The sequence below is a fragment of the Montipora capricornis genome, chromosome 9 (assembly GCF_036669925.1).
Source record: "Montipora capricornis isolate CH-2021 chromosome 9, ASM3666992v2, whole genome shotgun sequence".
Classification (NCBI taxonomy): domain Eukaryota; kingdom Metazoa; phylum Cnidaria; class Anthozoa; order Scleractinia; family Acroporidae; genus Montipora; species Montipora capricornis.
Window position 1 is genome coordinate 35476087 of NC_090891.1, and position 20000 is coordinate 35496086.

At 37.6% G+C, this 20000-nt stretch overlaps 2 protein-coding genes across 2 annotated transcripts in view; both read left to right on the forward strand.

Moving 5' to 3' along the window:
• Window positions 1-1662: 1662 nt before the first annotated feature.
• Window positions 1663-5494, forward strand: LOC138015031 (RNA-binding protein 15-like). Its single transcript, XM_068861925.1, has one exon. It carries the CDS (start codon window positions 1766-1768, stop codon window positions 4337-4339), a length of 2574 nt encoding a protein of 857 aa, XP_068718026.1. The 5' UTR covers window positions 1663-1765; the 3' UTR covers window positions 4340-5494.
• An 8322-nt stretch (window positions 5495-13816) lies between these two features.
• LOC138015042 (interferon-related developmental regulator 1-like) overlaps window positions 13817-20000 on the forward strand; it is a 21092-nt gene continuing 14908 nt past the window's right edge. The window contains exons 1-6 of the mRNA XM_068861942.1: window positions 13817-14071; window positions 14338-14433; window positions 14520-14607; window positions 17226-17306; window positions 17668-17711; window positions 18017-18174. Coding sequence (XP_068718043.1) covers window positions 14011-14071; window positions 14338-14433; window positions 14520-14607; window positions 17226-17306; window positions 17668-17711; window positions 18017-18174 — 528 coding nt within the window. The 5' untranslated portion in view covers window positions 13817-14010. The remainder of the gene's footprint in view (window positions 14072-14337; window positions 14434-14519; window positions 14608-17225; window positions 17307-17667; window positions 17712-18016; window positions 18175-20000) is intronic.

Genomic DNA, 20000 nt, shown 5'->3' on the forward strand with positions numbered 1-20000 from the left:
TGGGTGGCAAAAGCGCTAATGATTCCATAAATTCTTTGCAAAATTTCTAATTTTCAAAGCATCATTGCTCACATTATTCTGTATATCGCGTTTAAATTTCCAGAGATAGTTGTTTATGCAATGTACTTTCAATATCCCCGCACTTTCTTCTCGGTTGGCTGCTTAGAGAACTGCCACGTAGCCTTATGCAAATGAGCCAAAACTGAAGTAAACAAAGATTTTTTGTTCCAGTGGCTGGTGCAAATGTACTTATTCCCGACTTCTTTCCTGTTGTCTAGATGGCAGTCTCGAACCAGTCTCTTCCACTTTTTTTCCCCATGGCGACAATGGGAGGAAAAAGGAGCCTTCGCTCAGGATACTTCTCCTTGACAATAGACCATCGTGTCCTTGCCTTCAGGATCATAACTAAGAGAGGCAGTGGTGGGAAACTCGTTCACATACGATCTACAACTGTTATTAAGGCACCTCCTTTCCCGTCGTTAGCCTGGGAGTCCGCCTTGGGCACTCCCGCTGCCTGCCGAGCAGGGAAACGCCCGAAGACGCGGCGCCATGACAATTTGTTGTTAACGGAGTAGATGTTTAGAGAGAAAATTGAAAATTTACTGTCAGACGCTCGAGCGCCCTCCACATAACCTGAAATTATTATTTCATGTCGTTGTTAGGGCAACAATGGCTAAGAAATGTACTAAAATGTGAAAAGAAAGTAAGTGCCGTGCAAAGACTTTATTCTTGTTCGTTAAACCCATCGTTTTCTGATGGACTCCTGGTTGAGTGCCACTCAAACAAAAAAAGAGTATTATGGTATTTTCCGTTTCAGGCAATTGATTGATTGACAGCCGGAAAACGACTAGTAAGGTTGTCTTTCCAAAAATGGCTCACGAGAAAATGGATTGTGAGAAAACGAATAACTGCACAAGAAAATTTAGTTAGGCAAGAAGTACATTTCTCAGAATCACCTGTTTTCGAATATTAAAAAATCGATTGTTTAGACAGTTTGCTAAGTGTTACATCAAAACGACTGACTTATCGATCTACTCAGTATCTCGGCATAAACTGATCCAGACTATAATTTTTAGCTTTTTATTTACAACGAAGAAGCTGCTTCTTCCTTATAAAACTTAATTCAAAACATTAGGTCTTCAGCAAACTTTTGACCGGTGATGAATTTACATAACAAAAACTCTTGGAACGGCTGTCACCTGTATCTCCTGAGAATGCAGCACGGAATTTTAAAATATTTATTATTGCCTCGAACGTTAATTTGTTTTGTTTGTAACACGAGTTTCGTTTCCAGAAAGACGGAAAAATTTCGTTTTCGTCCATGAACAGCATATTCTGAAAAATGAAGGGACATCTGCGCTACTTCGATGACCAAAAATCTACAACGCTATTGGTGAAGAAATAAAGTCATAAGAATTTTCAAACCAATCAACATTACGTTGCGGGGGAACATAAGAAGATGCTGTTTCCATGAACTTAATCTTCTGGGAAGTGAAACGTTAAAACCTGTAAGTCAAACAAAATGTGAACATCGTTTAGTTTTTTCTTGCGATAGGTGGTCATTTTTGGCACAGGCGATGAAATCTGCTCACACTTCATGACCAAAGAGTCATGGCTGATCATTAACTGACTTCTTATTACCTTGGGTGCTTTCCCACGTGTACGTCACCACGCACTGGTTACTTCACAACCGAATTAACCGCCATCTTGGATCTATGGTCGTAGTAAGTTTGTAACTTTTTTACACGGAGGAGGCGGACAAATAATGGTCATGAAGAGGTCCTCTGATACAGAGACACTTGCAAAGCCGAAGCGAGTTCGTTCTCAAAGAGAATTCGAGGATAATGGTGTTCGAGACAGATTATCTTCTCCAGAGAGCGCACGGGATAGTGGTTCCCCGAACCGTCGAAGTTCTTCTTTGACGCGAAAGGTCGACACAAGGACGTATAAGCGCAGCTCTAATGTAAATATTCGAACCGAAAACAACTACCAGAACCAACGAAAAAGAACCGACAGGGAGTCGGAGCCTCAGATTCGTCTCTCTAATCTTGCCAGTCATGTTGGAGATCACGCAATGAAACAAGACATATTCCACGAGTTCAAAAAGTTGATAGGTAATGTTGATATTACCGTGCACTTGTTCGGACGGGATGACGACCGTTATGGTGTTGTGTGCTTTCGAAGCTTTGACGATGCTCGGGAGGCAAAACGTGCTATTGAACGCCGAGGACGTCTTTCCCTTTTTGATCGACCAGTTCTTGTAGATTACGATTTTCCCGAAAGGACGTCCCGAAGGAGTTTTAGCCCACCTAACGAGTACCCGCCAAACTACAATCGATCGCTCTCTCCCACACGCCGAACTCCAAGAAATACACCGCAGTACGATGTTGATAGAAATCGGGGAGAAAATGATCGGAAAAATTTCAGAAGTACTGGAACATACGGCCAACAAAATCCTATTCGACCGACAGAGTACATTCCTCCCGAAGACGATCCAAAAGCCACACGAACCCTTTTTGTGGGAAACTTGGAAACGAGTATTTCCAGCCAAGAACTGCGTCGTTCTTTTGAGAGGTTCGGAGCTGTTTTGGACGTGGATATTAAACGCCCTGCTCGTGGTCAGGGAAACACCTACGCGTTTGTAAAGTTTGCGGATCTGGATGTCGCTGCTAAAGCTCGCGTGGAAATGCAAGGTGAAATTATCGGCCGCAACCGCGTGAAAATTGGTTACGGAAAGAGTCAACAAACAACTCGTCTGTGGGTCGGTGGTTTAGGCCAGTGGACGTCGATAGTTGAGTTAGAGCGCGAGTTTGATCGTTTTGGTGCAATTAGGCACATTGATTACGAAAAAGGCGACGATCATGCTTATATCTTGTACGATAGTTTAGATGCTGCATCAGTCGCTGCACGCGAAATGCGTGGATTTCCACTTGGTGGGCGCGATCGACGACTGAAGATTGATTTTGCCGATAAAGATCATTTACAAGACCCACGTCTTCGACAAGCTGCTAGCCCACCAAGGAATCGCATCAGCAACATCGATGGCAGAGTTGATGATGACTTGTTTCCAATCGACCACGGAGAAAGGACCTACGAAAGTGAACGAGTTTATGAGCGGAAGCGGGAACCGTCGCCGTATCACCGAGACTCGCACCCTGTAAGTGAAAGTGACTACAGGAACTGGCGTGAAGAAAGTAACAGCTTTAAGCATGATCTTGGTCGGCAGAATGATCTTCCTCCTCAAAGGTCATTTAACAGTTCAAACAACTGGCCAAGAGAGGAGCAAAACTTGCGAGTGGATGAATCTGAAAACTGGGAGAGGAGATCACAAGAGAGAAGTTCAAGGGGACAACAACGTTACAGGCAGAGGGCACCGCCTGAGGATAATTATCAACCATTTGACCATTCTCCCCTTCCACCAAGGGAGGTTGACAACAACCGAACCAGGAAGCGAAGGCCACTTTCACCTTTACGGAACAAAGATTACAGGGAGAACAGTAGTCCTCCAAAACGCCGCCGGAGTCCAAGAACTAGATCTCCTTCTCCTAATCATTCCAACCATTCACGCCCAACATCACCCTCAGGTTCACTTCGCTCAAGTACTTTAGATGGACGGTTCAGCCGCATTAATGCTGGTAATGATGATGAGAAGAAAAAAAGTGTTGTGCTGGATAGCAATGACAGCCAAAATGTAACCAACAAGGAAGATTCTGATAAAGAGGTGCAGCCAAAGGAATTGACAAGACAAGAAAATGTAAATGCAGTTTCAGTGGGTACGGAAACCTTGCAAGACCTGGTCAAGAGATTTGCTGTTGCATGGCGTGGTGCACTTATTCTCAAGAGTAGTGCTTTTCCTGTGCGTATGCATTTTATCGGTGGAAATCCTGAAGTTGCTGATTCTTTGCTTCGTTCAGATGGATCTACCTCTTCACAGAATTCGATTTTACGAATTACTCAGCGTCTTCGTTTGGACCAGCCAAAACTGGAAGAGGTTACACGAAGGATTAACACCGCAGGAGCCAGCGGTCACTGTTTGTTGCTTGCTTTGCCTGGCATGCAAATGTCCCTACCTGAAGACCCAAATGCAGAGGAAGCTTTGCAACACAGACCACTAAGGAATCTTATGACGTATCTGAAGCAAAAACAAGCTGCTGCAGTTGTTAATCTTCCTGTAATGCCGGGAAACCCTGCAACTACAAAGGATGATGTTGGAGTTTTGCATGCATTTCCTCCATGTCAATTTTCACATGAGCATTTGGTTCGCATTGCGCCTCATTTGTCACCTGAACCGTCGAAAGAAGATCATCTGGTAATTCTTGTCATCCGTGGGAGTGGCTGAAAAGGCTTCATGTTTTGTTTTGTTTCAGTGTTGCGTCATTTTTGGAGAACTGGCGAAAATATCTGCTTCATTAAAACTTGTGAATAACTCTTATCTTAATGAAAGAAATCTTCTCAAAAAGTCTCATCTCAATGTTATCTCTAAAGTTTGTTCAAGCTCTCATGGATTTATAATGTGTCGACGCCCTGTTTGAAAAGGTTATTGTATGTGCAGGATGAAGTAAAGCAAAGCAGAGGAAATAAGACAGCATTGTGTCATCTGTGGTCTCAATCTGTCTTCAATATTGTTGTATTGATGGCAGTATTTCATTTAAAGTATGGAACTGTGGACTCTAATTACATTTGTTGATTTATTCACTGGAGTGAAAATATTTCATTTGTGAATGGTTTGGCCGCATGAATATCGATTCTTTGATACAAAGAGTTTCAGCCAACAATATTTTGATGTTGATCGTTCTCAGTTTTTTTGTTGCAAGACGTACTTTGATGTTTGTTTGAAACCAATTTTTGAGGTTTAAACTATTCACGGTTGAAATTTTTTCCTGGTATTCCAGGCTGCTGAAGGGTTGCGCAGTTGGTGAAAAATATGTCGGACTTAGAGAGCAGTGTTTGGAAGCAAGTTGATTTCTTTCTTCTGTTAGACTAGTTTCATGTTTTTCCAAATAGCAAACATATAAATGTCAATACCAGTGAAAAATAGTAAAGTTGGTTAAAAAATGAGATTATGCTTTCCAACTTGTGGTAACCCAAAGTTACAGATTCAGTCTCTTTGAAGCAGCAAGAAACAGAGCAAAAGTGTTCATCATGGTTATTTTAAACATGTTTAAAGGGCCAAGGAAGTTTCTTTTTATCATATTACACAAAGGCATTTAATTCCTACTTGACTATGAATGTCATGTTTCATTGCTAAGGAATGAAATTTACCCTTCATGCAGTCATAAAGGTTAAAGAAGTTTCAGTAGGTGTAGATTGTTATATTAAGTGTACATGTATTGGTATCATTTAATTGTCAGGTCAAAGTTCAGCCATGTCCTGTCAAACTCGCGTGGAGAGGTGTGTCCTCATTGCTTCATGTGCTCTTGGCATATTCACGTACTTTAAATTCCTGACTGTAACTTTAGATGGAGATACATTATTAAACTGATTATGAAAGGCATCAATGTCTGGTTCAGTTTGGATTTCCTATCAATTCACCTGGGAACACAGAGCTCTGAGGAACAGCATCAAATTGTTCCCTTTACACTCTACAAATTTGACTGCTGCATTATTGCGTAGTTGTCAAATGAAACCACTGGTGCTGTTCTTCTCACTTGTTGGAGGCATCGTAAGCAACACCTTGTTAGGGTGATACAGCTGTAGTGGAATTAATACTGTTTCACAGTTGTTTAACAAAATCATTGTGGATTCAACAGTTTCATCGAGCAATGGCGTCCACTATATTTGAATATTCATGTGCTATTGATAGCATGTCATGCAAGAGTTGACCGAAGTTGGTGATGATTTTTTTGGTGGATCATCATTAATAAGTTGCCTCTAATGTGCACCATTTATTCAATCATGGCACAGTCGAATGCATTTTACATCTTCAAGTTAAAATTTGAAGAGAGAATACGTAGGAATTGACTTTCAGCAAAACTGTTTTGAGACAAGATCCCGCATTTTTACCACATGTACTTCTTGCAGCAATTTTGTTAAGTACTCTGGCTGGTCCAGCAAATCAACAGTCTGCAGGGACAAAATCACTGGATTATCCTGTATCTCATCCACGATTATCTTGTGCAATTTATAGATAATATTATATGAAAGAACCTGTTCCAGGGTTAAAAAATACATGGAGTTTAAAATGCCCATAAAATACCAGAAGAGCAACATGTGTACAGAGTATGTTTGTCAGTTTTGATACATAATTAATTTTGTGTTTTGTTATGGATATTGTTCTTGGAGTATTTGTTTCACTTTTGCTTCTTTTCGTTTCCCCAACTTTTATTTTTATTCCTTACAAGTTATGGAAGCCTATTGAATTTTGATAATCGTTAGTTGTTGTCCTTCAGTAGCATATTGATAGTGATTATTCAAGTTCGAGTGAGGCCTAGAAAACTTCACAGTAGTGTTAGGCCTCACTTGAACTTGGAATCATTACTATTGAATTGTGTCATTATCATTGGTTTGTGTTATCATTGACAAAGATGATACTGTCTCCTCAGGCAAGATCATAAGTGTTCCTCTTGAGATGGGTGAGCTCACTGATAGTAGTCCATTGCATACAGCCATGCTCTTTCCTGTTTGTGATAACTGGTCAGTGGTTACCAGTTGTTTGGGTCAGTACCTGGCATTTCAGGGTTTGTGCTACTCGTTAAAGTCCTTGAAAAGCCCTGGCATTAAATTTTGGACTTCAAGGGTGCTTGAAAAGCCCTTGATAAAAAGGATTTCATGGGAGGCTGCTTAAAATTGTTGAGATTGCATCATGCTAAGTTAAAGATGAAGAATTACTCTAAGTGGATACTCAAGGAGCCAGTTTAAGAGGAAATTATCTTGTAAGTTTAACAGGCACACACACACACATATAAAAAATTGAATTTGCACGTGAAAAAAGAAATTCATGCCAAATTAAAGAGACATTCCAAAAAATGAGCCCAACTATTTGACTATTGGGGATAGATAAAATGCAAAAATTAAAATGCCTATGCGTGCAATATCAAGATAGGCTTTTTCAGCAAAGAAAACACTGAAACATGATGTATGGCATAGACATCTTACAAACATTCCTTGAAAACTCAATTTCTGGTTCTTGAAAACTCCTTGAATACTCCTGGAATTTTATAGACAAAATCCAGCACAAATCCTGCGTTTATAAATGACAAACTATTTTTTATGTTGCCTCCATCATAGCATCAATGGTTCTGTGTATCACCAAGTACCAGTTATCTTCCTTTTTTGCCAGTCATTTTAACCTCTCATTAACTTTTATCTTGTCACTTTGCAATTATTATAAATGTTGAAACTTGAAAAAAGTGTCTTTAGCCAGGGAGTATTTTCAAACCCACAGGTTACCTACAGAAATATTAATACACTCTAATGACATTTATCTTTTTCTTGTAGACTTCTGAGAATATACATTTAAAAAAAATCCTCCAAATCAGATTGAAAAATACCCTAAAATCTTTGCAAAAAATTAATAATATTCAGTCTGCAGTTTCACCTCAGACCAGAGCAAAATGGTGTGGACTTGAATGTTGGTGCACAAATACCTGACCTATGAATGAAAGTGAGGCTAGTATTGACCTTGTTTTGATAGAAACCCCAATGCTTTTCTTATGTAAATTCAAACTAATTAGCATGAGAACAAAATCATTAACATAGGAAAAGCAGGGAGGTCTGTACCATAACAAGATCAACTCCAGCCTCACTTTCATTTAAAGGGCAGGGGCCAGTTGCTTTCAGCAACCCAGGCCAAGGTCTATTCTCTCACAACTTGTCATAGCTTTCAGCATGAGGTGTTAAACTCCGTACTTTATCCTAACTCAAAATTATATAAAATATGCTTCATAATTTTGCAGAGGATTTGTTATTTTTACAAACCTGTTTCAGAGACACTATTTCATTAATATTTTATAGTGTCACTGTGTAAAATCATTCTGGAAAGATTTTGAAACGTTCTATAAGAGCTTAACAAATCATCAGATCAATCTCTGTTTGAGAGATGTTGTCATGGTATTCTATCAAAATAATGCCTTTTGCTGAATCATAAATTACTCTAGGGTAAATAACTTTGCAGGAATACAGAAGGAGAAGAGAAGTACCAAATGTTCAAAAGTTCAAGCAGAAAGTAAAATTAAAGTAGAAATAAAGAAATATAAATGTACAAAAAAAAAAAGCTAGATGATTATTTTAAAATTAAGAAATGGACAATTAATTTTGCTTGGTGAAGTATTATCTCATAAGGCATCTGTGACATTTGTACCTCCAGGTATGTGTTTGCAGTTAAGTGGAGTATTTGTGTGTACAAGTATGTGTGCAGTTCTTTATTTTTTTTTCTTTTTATTTCATAGGTGTAGTTTTGTACATGTATTGAATTTAATAATTAGAAAACAAAAATGGGCCAAGAAAGCACTACAACAACTTGCCACTTAGAATGTTATTCACTGGCCTTTTCACTGGGAATAATTGTAGAAAGATTAAAATATAACAGTGGCGGATCCAGGGCAGGGGTCCAGGCCCCCCTTATTTTGGACCATGAGGTGTAAGCCTCGCACAAAATGAGTAATGGGTAATAACAATATTATATCTGATTAAGCTGCCATAACCTTGGCCTTGAAACAATGAACACAAATCCAACACAACAATAAGGTTAAAATTTTTATTGTTTAAAGCTCTTTCCAAGTTACACACCTATAAAATTTTACAAGTACAATGACTGGAATCCGTCTAGGGATAAACAATTAAGCCCATAACAAGAACAATAACTTTGTTGGGGACTGTGTTTACATTTGTTTCAGAACAATTCCCTTAATTCCTTAGGAGGCGAAGCATAAACTTGAATACTCCGGATATTTTGCGGACTTACTTTTCATAACCTTTCTAGCTCTCCTTAGCTCTTGGTCACATGACTGGTGTTGTTGGTGACGTCATCCGCGGAAGTAGGCGGGAAATTCGAAGGCTTCCGAGCGGCCCACAAAATAAGTTCACAAACTATCCGCCGTATTCAAGTTTATGCTTCGCCTATTATCATATTCCTGGATAGATGAATCTTCACAGTACAATTCCCTTAATTAATATTATTATATCATACAACATCCCAGATCAATCTTAAGTTGCCTCTTGCATCATTTTTTTAATCTTGCCAGAGTCAAAATTCAGCATAAAAACTAGCTGCTCCAACATTCATTTAAATTATTTTTCCACTAACTCATATTTACCTCAAAAGACACACCTTACCAAAATTTGGGGCATTACTAAACCACCAAACAGCGAAACACCGAAACAGCCAAACAAAACACTAAAACATCATGTATGACCCCACCATACACTGAATACTAACCGACAAAGGTTGGATTTGAGATTAAATAGTGTTTTAGGCCTAATTGGGCCTAAAATGTTATTGCTCCTAATTCATTGAGATTAAGATTAGGATTCAGATTAAGACTGAGATTAGGAGCAATAACATATTAGGCCTAAAACGATGCTTAATCTCAAACACATGTGTATTCAATTTCACTCAGAAATTTGGCTACTTTTTCCCCTAAATTGAAGTAATTAAAAACATTCTCTTAAACCTAAAGTAAGATTAAAATTCACTTTGACCATGGCAACAGTCCTTGACTCTACTAATTTGAACCAGCGCACATTTGATACTACACCACGAAACAACAAAATGAAACACCAAAGCACCATGTATGACCCAACCACACATTGAATACTAACCGACAAAGGTTGGATTTGAGATTAAATATCGTTTAAGGCCTAGCTATTGTTCCTAACCTCAATCTTCATCTGAATCCTAATCTTAATCTCAATGAATTAAGAGCAATAACGTTTCAACAGGCCAAGAATTTAATCACAAAATCCAATCTTTGTCGGTTTGTATTCAATGTATGGTGGAGTCATACAAGATGTTTTGGTGATAGACCTAATCAGCTAACTCAATGTTGTACCCAATTCAAATCTCCCGAGATTAAGATTCTTTGTGTATTATATTTGCATTATAATGTACCATTCATATTTAATATGATATGGAAATACCTGAAACAAAACGTTTTATTCCCAAAGGGTTTGAATTGGGTACAACATTGAGTTAGCCGATTAGGTCTATTTATTTCAATGTATCACTGTTTCATCATTTAGTAATGTCCCAAATCAGCCGCCAAATTCAATTTTATTGAAACTCCTGAACTAAGTAAGTAAATTGCCTTTCAGTTCTCCTCCTCACTGAATCTAAGGCCCGATTCATACGCCATACTTTTCATGAGCCGAACTTAGAGTTTCGACCAACACAAATTAAGAAAGTATGCTTGTTGATTCAGATGTTAAACTTAATTGGCCGATTGACATTCGTTCCCAATCCATTTCCAATAAAACCAATTTTGTCAGCAGTAATTAAGTGAAAGGCAAAACATGGTTTGTGCATTAAGTTCGGCACATGAAACGTTTGATGTCTGAATCAAAGCTAATCCACGGCTGTGCTAAAGCTGAAATTCGCAGCTAAGCCAGGCGAAAGGAACAGCTTCACCTGTTCCAAATTTAAATGGCCATTCTTAATTGATTCATGCGCAGAACTTTTTATGTACTTAATTCACTGTATTAAGTTTGACTCATGAAAAGTATGGCGAATCGGGCCTAAGATATCTCATCCCTATTTACATTTTGTGCAGTATTGCCAGAGTTTCTTCACTTGAACATTTCTCATTAAATATTTTAACCTAAAACTACATTAACAGTTAACAGTCCATCACTTTCAAAACAAGATGGGACTCCGTGTTGTATACACTGAAAAAAGCAAAGAAACTTTGTCCCAGAAAGTGAATAGTGCTGTCAATGAAATGTTCTGCAACATGGACTCACAAAAATATCACTGAAATCTATTTCTTGATGTGCAATTCTTGGCAATAAGTCCATTACTTGAGTATGAGAATGTACAAAGCCATTGAAAGACAAGACAGAGCCACAATCCAGTGCAGACGAATTCCAATCACAGCCGCTGATTACAAAGACAAAATCACTGGTCAGATTTTATAGGTCTCAAACTTACACAAAAGATCCTTTGCAGTTTGAGGTTTTTCCTCATTAAAATAAATTTAAATTTATTATAGCATACAGCTTTGGATTAGGTACAATGGTATGATTTGATTTAGACTGAAGAAAAGCAAAACTGCAGGACTTTAATCATACCAAATGAACCAATTACCTTCTTATTGAATTAAAGAATACAATTAAATGGTACATGATTGTAAATTAAGGTTCTAATCTGAGTTAAAAGTAAAACAGGTTCTCCCTTAAAGTAACTCCAATGCAACACATCCATGATAAATATAAACATGTAACAACAGTTGCTTGAAAAGAGCCTGTGTAGCAAGTGTTCAATAAGTACCAACAAACTTGACATTTTGGCTGTGCAAAAAGCAGGGAACAAAAACATAATTTGACTCCCACCCGTCCCTCTGACATTTTGATTTTACCCCACTTTCAAAGTATAATAATAATAATAATAATAATAATAATAATAATATTATTATTATTATTATTATTATTATTATTATTATTATTATTATCATTTTTATTACCATTACTATTATTAATATTATCATAAATTATTATTACTCTTACTACATTTATTACAATCCAAAAAGACATGACTGCTATTTAGTGCTGGAAATTAAACTACTTTGAGCTTTTTAACAAATCGAAAGTGGTTCAGCGTTGTCTGTACTCTTATCGACAACAATATTCGTACGACATCACAGTAGTCAAAATGTTGTGGACCACAAAAGAATAATTTCAGAGCGTGACCAAAATCATGACACAAAGAAAGAGCAAGCATTGTCTAACTTTCTCGCAACATGATTGGTTTATTTCCCAAAATGGGTGTTCCTGATTGGCTATTACATTGCATTACAAATTGACACGAGCATGACGCGGACATTGTCTGGACTCTTATCAACAATGGAAAATTAGCCAATCAGATTGCGAGATTACAAGCAATTGTGGTAAAAAATATTATTATAAACAAACTTACCTTTGTAGAAAACTCCAAAGAAACCCTTCTTTTCAGAAAGAAAAAATGACTTTAATCTTGGAACTTTTGTAATATATGCACAGGTGCATATCATCAACAGGGCTAATACCAACAGGCCATCAAAGGAATAAACTAACAAATTAAGGGCAAAAAGAGGCTATTCAGTTTTTTGACAATAATAATAATAATAATAATAATAATAATAATAATAATAGAGCAAGGTTCAATCAAGTGTCGTAAAACCAAAACCAAAGTAATTACTTTTGCGAATCAAAAAGGACAGAGAGCATCCGGTAAACCAATCAAAACCCGAAGTAATTACATTTAGCTGACACAAAGCACGAGAAAATGTGCACGCGCGAGCCACGATTGGTTTGGAGATTGCTGAAAAGTAAGCGTGACAGCTAAAATTCCTAAATAAGCAATTTGTTCATGTTGATGACGTATCCCTTAAAATCCAACAAAATTACACAGTTGGGGATCGGCCTTACCGGCATATGTGGGGCATTTGACTTTTCAGAGGAATTTTTGGTCAAAGTCCCCATCATGGGATCCCAAAATTTGGAATTTGAAAAGCGAGTCAATATTATCAACAATCCACACAATCCCACAAAGTAAGGTGTTCCATCCATTTATATTGAAAATGAGTAGTGAAAAGTAGTGTTTTGGTATAATTATAAAAACAAGTGCTTACTTCTATTAAAAACAGCCATGTTCTTAGCGACACTACTTCAATTCCACGATGGCCCGTGCACAAACGAGCACATGGGACGATGTGACTTGGTCCCATTCCTCCGTGCACAAGAAAGCAAATGTCCCCACCCTGGGACCCAGAATTTTAGTCAAATTCCCGCGGGTGGGAAAGGCAATAAAGGTCAAATGCCAACATATGCCCCCAACCCCCCCCCCCCCTTGGGCTTAACATTAATAGATGCATTACTCTATCTTCTTTCACTGTAAATTTCAATTTTTGAAAGGCACACCAATTGGTCAATTGTCAACGATGCTCCTCCATTATCACTAAATTAATTAACCACTTGCATAGACGCCAGCTGTAAAAGTGTCTCCTAAAGGAAGAACTCTTGAACTTATCCAGTGTTATATACGAATAAAAGGAACTTTAAAGGCACGTTGAATTTAGTCAGGATAAAAATCAGTGGAAAGGTGGAAATGTAAAATGGATTCCGAGAAAAGGAATACATCACAACCATACAAAGTCTTCTTCGATAATTCGATTGCCACGTACCATAGATCCATGATGGCGGCCAAACAGTCTGTTTACATGTACTGAAAAAATCTTTGGATAAGACGTAATAATTAATCGTAGCATAACATATGTTTCCTTAAGATCTTACCGTTCATTTTAAGTCAACATAATCGTCCAAGATGAAGGTAAGAATTGTGTGTTTCCAAATGCACTTTTGGCAAATTGAATCCCTTCCCGGACGATTTGTCCTCATAGAACGCGAAGCACTGGGAAGAACGATAAGTGACAATTTTGCACTCTGTAGGATCGGGTGAGTATTAATAATATTTTCTTGTTTTCTTCAGTGATTAATTTAAAGCTATAACTTTATTTTACTGTCTCTAAATGTATTTTGAAAGTAAGATCGATATAATTTAAGCTTATTTACTCTTTTTTCTACATTGATATATGGAGCAATTGTCTACTCTCCCCCCGTCTATAAGGATTTCAGTTAAGACTTGCAATCGATCACGTTTTCACGGATCTCTACGTCATCGCCGGCATTTTCTTCTTCCCACTTGTAGGGAAAAGGTGAACGAAATCAGCTCCCAATGAATTTTCGGAGGTTTCAGCCAAAAAATACAACTTATCACTGTTTCATTGCTAGAAAAAGAAGAAGTATACGAAAGAAAACATTTTGTGTCTTGAAATAGCAATTAAGGAAAAACTTTTAAACGTTTGATTCTTGAATACAACCATGCCTAAGGGAGACAGAGGCAAAAGCAGAGGAAAACGCGGTCAACAACCGCGGAAAAAAGGTACTTTTAGATCTGTCTACTTCGTAATCGCCATCTTATTGACATCGTTTTGTGATCAGGACTATTATCTGAATGCTTGGGAAGAATCGGAACGCTCTAAGTTGATTTCTACGCGATCGTATGTTGTTTCGATGGCGATGTTGACATCTGGCTCTAGATCGATCTTGCGCGCCATTCTTCATTCATTCATTTCGTGGTTTTTAGTCGGTTTTATGGGTTCACACGTTAGTTCGACTTTTTCCTCAAAGTCTTTTTCTTCGGTTCAGGTCGAAGAGGAGACGAGGAAAGCGGCGATGAAGACATGGAAACTCAAAGTGTAGCCAGCTATTCTTCAACGCCTGGAACTCATAGTGGAGACGAAGGTAGGATTGATCAGTTTAATTAATGTCGACACGTGCTATGATTGTATGGCAGCCTCTTTTTAAGTTTCCTTTTCTTTCTGTAACAGATGGCATCGACGAAAGAGTAGAGTTAGATTTTGAAGACGGTTTCGAGCAGTCTTTGGCTGATAACATTGATGGTGCATCACAGAAGAGGTAAAATCTTGAAAATCAGAGTCCTTCGCATTCTTGAGGATTTCGGTGGCTTTTTGTTGGCTTTCCTAGTTATATCAACTTGTTTTGGCATTTAGAAAATCCATGGTGTGGGGCCATTACTTGTGAGATTGCAATTGGGGTGACATGGTGACATGGTGTAAATTTAATTCACGTGAGCTGTAACAATGTTATGCTTCTTCTCGATCGTACAATGATGCATACACAAAAAGTAATCGTTTGGACTTTCTTTTTCGGTGATATAAATAGCGGTTTCCCGTTTTACTGTTGATTTTTATATGAATTTGGAATAAATGGAGCACTTTCCCTGCTGCTTCTTTCCCTATCACGGGGTACAATAATAACATGTTGATGTCATACATCGAATTTGTATCAGATGGTTGCTACAACAGCACTGTTGTTGTAAATCATACGCAGATTGCCTCGCAATAATTTGGCTGAGATCAGCAATGTACTAAGGTCTGGCTGTTTTATGCTATCTTAGAGCTTGTCAATAATATTTATGAAGGTTTTGAAAACAATCAGTACACTATCGGAGTCTTCATAGATCTTAAGAAGGCTTTTGATACAGTCAACCATGAAATACTTCTGGATAAACTAAATTTTTATGGAATTAGAGGAATTCCATTGGCCTGGCTTGCTAGCTATTTATCTCACAGACAACAGTGTGTCATGGTTCATGACCATACATCTACATATAATACGGCTGTATGTGGGGTTCCACAAGGATCAGTCCTTGGACCTTTACTTTTTCTTTTATACATCAATGATCTTTTTCTTGTCTCAAACCTCCTGTCAATCATTCTCTTTGCTGATGATACTAATATCTTTTTTCGTCATAACAACTTGGCTACTTTAGTAACCATACTTAATGTAGAGCTCACTCGTGTTTCTTCTTGGTTTAGTGCTAACAAACTCACTGTCCATCCTGACAAGTCTAAATTCATCATTTTTCACCCACGTCGTAAACAGATTAACCTCTCAGATATAAACATTTCTATAAATAATTCCCCCATCACATGTGTGCAGGAAGACAAATTCCTTGGAATTATCATTCATGAAAACCTATCCTGGAAACCGCATATCTCTGTTGTCTGTGATAAAGTCTCTAAGATAATTGGAGTTTTATGCAAGGCAAGGCGATACTTACCTTGTGATACTCTGAAAACTTTATATAATGCTCTTTTCCTGCCTTACATCAATTATTGTACTCTAATTTGGGCTTCTACGTACGTTTCTTACCTTGAACCACTTTATGTACTTCAAAAGAAAGCCATCCGTATAATTACTTTTTCACTCCCACGCACACCTTCTAAACCCCTTTTCTCTAAAAATAATTTTCTTTTGCTCCATTCTATCTTTAAATTCCATTTGGCCTGTTTTGTTTTCTCACATTTTAACAATATTCTGCCTACTCCTGTTTCCTCAATCCTTCATTTTAACCATGAATATCACGATTATTTGACTCGTTCACGTTTTAATCTTCATAAAACCAACCACAAGTATCAATTTGCTATCACCTGGCAGGCTCCTGTTATTTGGAATGATATTCCGTTAACAGTGCGCAACAGCCTTACATTTTCTGAATGCTGAGTTAGTACATTGAAAATCGAAAATTGAACTCATTTCCTTTAATTCTATAGTCTGATCAAGTCCCCCGGGACTAAATTGTAAACTTTGTGGACTGTTTTGTTTTGTTTTGTTTCCTGTTATTTGAAACAATTCTACTAGGAGTACTTGTTTATGCAATTTATTTAATTATATTATCCTGTGTGTTTGTAAATTAAGTAGTTAGATTTAGTTGTATAAGTATTTTAGCTAAAGCCTTCTTCTATTCATGCAAATTTTTCAAATTATCTTTGCTGACCATATGCCATTTAAGCCTCCGGCTTTGGCTGTTCTCATGTATTCTTCAGAGTTTGATGTGTAACAATAAACAATTAATGCTAATGAACTTTGTGACTGATGATATGCAATCACTCTCTGCAGCTTATGAGTCATCTGATTTTGATTCATAGCAAAACATATGGTTGTTTCTAATACTAAGCTCATTACACCCATATCATTTGGAGATTCAAGCTACATGAAAAGTGAGAGGGGGAGCTTGAATGAACTTGTTCTAATATCACACATGCATCATAAAAGCATCATAAGTGCCAATGAAACTTGCTTGTAATGAACAGCTTTCCAGTGAACTTACTCAAGAGTAGTATTTGCAAAGCTTCAAATGAGATTACTCAACATTATATCTTAGATTTACACATCAATATAGATCAACATGGTATTAGGAATGCAGTGGAAAGACAAGTAGAGGACTGTTTTCAGTACCAAGAAAGATGGATTTTACATGTGACTTTAAATTAGTAGCAGGAGACAGGGAATGAAATGTCATACATCTTTGAGCATTGTAGTGAATGTTCCAAAACAGATGGGCACTTTTCTGTGTTAACCCTCTCCCTCCTAAGAGTGACACTTATAGATTTTACTCTGTCTACCACCAGACGATTTTACTCATCAGTGGAGGACTCTACAGCTGTGAAAGGGTTAATTGATATAATTAAATTGCCTTTAAAAAATGGTTCAATTTGTTTTTATTGCAGTGCCCATGGTCGGCAATGTGCTTTGGTTAACATCCAGAGAGCTTTGAAATCCAAAATTATCAATGGATTTCTTTTAGACAGGTAATTTGTAAGGAAAATAATAATATTGTGTTAATGATTGATATGAAGCACTTGTTGCTTTAATACACATAGAGTGATAATTTATAAAACATATGCATGATGCACGTGTATTAACATGCATTGTAAATAGTGATACATCATGATAGTTTTTTAACTGATAAGTACTTTTTGAAAGTAGACGAGAAATAGTGATCTTAAGTACAGTACTTTCTTGGCTTTGGTAAGTGAAATTTTCCAAAAGATTCAGCGTTATAGCACAAGTAAATGTTTGTGCTTAATTAAACAAGGTGTGACTCTTCTTCCCCTGTGTTTTAAGAAGTATTCTACTTGTATTAATTTGTGTACAAACTTTTCTAAATAGAAAGGAAACCATTGTGGACTGTATTGACAGATGTCTAAAAAGAGGTGAGTCCTATGCATCGATGTGACTGGTCATGTCTTGTTGGGTTTGCTTGTGTTAAATGCTAAAACATAAAGTAGAAGCATATTTCGGTCCAGTTAGTAGTTGGAACACTATCATATATACAAGCCTTGTAAGGGTGCTCCAGTCCTGTGTCTCCTCTTTGCATCTTTTTTTGCTGGCTATATTTGCAATTTGTTGCCATTGCTACAAAATGTTCTTCCTATTTCTGACCTAAATGGTATTAAAGTTCAATTCTAGATCAGGCACTGGATGTGTTTGATTGTTCACAATCTTCCTTTTTTTATAGGCTCAAGGGAGGACCGTGTGTTGGGTTCATCAATTGCTGTGCTATTGTGTGTTCAGTTAGGAGCTGGATCAGAAAGTGAAGCTGTCTTCAAAACACTCAAACCTCATTTGATCACAGTCATTCAAGATCAGACAGCAGGGTCTGCTGTTAGAGGCAGTGTAAGAAGTCACATCAACAATTTACATGTATAATTTTAAAATGTCCATAAAACAAAAGATCAAAACTAATATAGTGTTCAATACATATAGTTATTACTGAAATTGCTGATCAGAATAACAATGGTTCTTTTGTCTTGTGCCATTTTAGTCCGGTATATGAAAGGCTGGCCAATTAAGGACGTTCGCGCTAATTGTTTGTGCGCAACGTTACTGCGCAGGTAACCAGGGCTCGAAATTAACGAGAAAATCCAGTCGCATTTTGCGATAAGATAGGAAAATTTAGTCGCAATGTCGTAAATTTTAGTCGCAAAGTCGCCGCGCTGCATTGTGTTGTCAGCGGTTTAGCAAAAAAAATTGAGCCCGCAATACTTGTGTGTAAAGAAACTGCTCAAAATGGCGAATGATCGAAGGAATGGAGCTGTGCACGTAACATCGCAGCTAAATTACTATACAAGTACGCTACCTTCAGAGAAAATTCACAGCGAGAAACAAAATAATTTTGTCATTTATTTATTTATTTATTTATCTATTTTAGCAAAAGTAGCAGCAAAGTGGCAACTGCTAATCCTTTTGTTTCGAAAGAACGAAGGTGACTACAAGTCGCAAATTTGCGACTTCTCCAGATATTTTAGTCGCAAAGGGAAACATTTAGTCGCAAATGCGACCGTATTGGTCGCAATTTCGAGCCCTGGTAACGCGACTGTAATATGTCACGCATTACTTCGAACATTAGTGAAGTTGAGGTTTTAAAACCTTTGCAAAAACCGTGGACGATAAGTCTTGCACAGCGTTGGATCAGAGAAGATCGTGCTCAGTCAAAATTGATTTAAAATATTTATGAAAGTCAAGTAGACTACTGCACGACTGATATTCGCGAGGTTTTATCAGTCGTGCACTAGTCTACTTGACTTTCATACAAAATTTTCAAGCATCAGTTAAAATAACATGGCGACAAAAACGCCGAGGAAAAAATTCCAGGCCGGCAAAAGAATTGCACATTTATTTCCGAATCATCATGAAACTTCAAAGAGAAGTGAGCGGGAGGATGGAAAAGCTCTGGAAAAGGTAGCTGATCGAGTGGACTAGTGGCTGAAAGTTTGGAAAACTCGAGGACGAACCGTTGCGTAAATTTAATGGGGCTGTTTCTTTTTAATGTTTTTATTACCCTACAAACTTAAGTTCAAAGTGAATGCATGTTTTTAAAGTTCTTTTCCTTTACTTTCTTTACTTTGAGCAGTATTTTCGTCCTTGTCCGCTTGAATAGTGCGGACCTGCGTGGAAACAATCAGCGATTGAATTTCACAAAAAAACACACTCCAGAGGATGAGCATGACGGCAATGGAGAGATATTATACAAAACACCAACCAAATGAAGATGACCCCTGCTTAAAACTTTGTTGCTATGGTCGAGAAAGGTTTTTTTTTCAGTAAAAGCCTTTCATCTCTTCAACAATCGATCCTCTCTTGGGTTCCAGTCCTTGCCCGACAGGTCACGCAAAAGCGTGACAAACGAACTTTTCCAAGAGCTTTGCAAAATCACATCGATTTTACTCGTTCAGATCATCGGTGACCCCTATTTTTTAAATCATGAATCATTTACTTTACTTACTATCTACAAAATATGATGAAATGAAAAAATTCTCACCGTAAGAAGTTATCTTTTTTTAACATTTTCTTTCCTCGTGCCATCGAATTCTGGTAGTGGTTGCAACGGATAGAGCTTACGAAAACGCTCGTTGAGGATGAACTCTACTGTTTACCACATCCCTAGCGGCATGCAATTATCTAAAACTCTCACTCCTAAAAACCTATGCACGGAAACTTTC

Coding starts and splice junctions, on each gene's coding strand:
- LOC138015031 (XM_068861925.1), top strand. CDS start 1,766: ATGGTCATGAAGAGGTCCTCTGATACAGAGACACTTGCAAAGCCGAAG.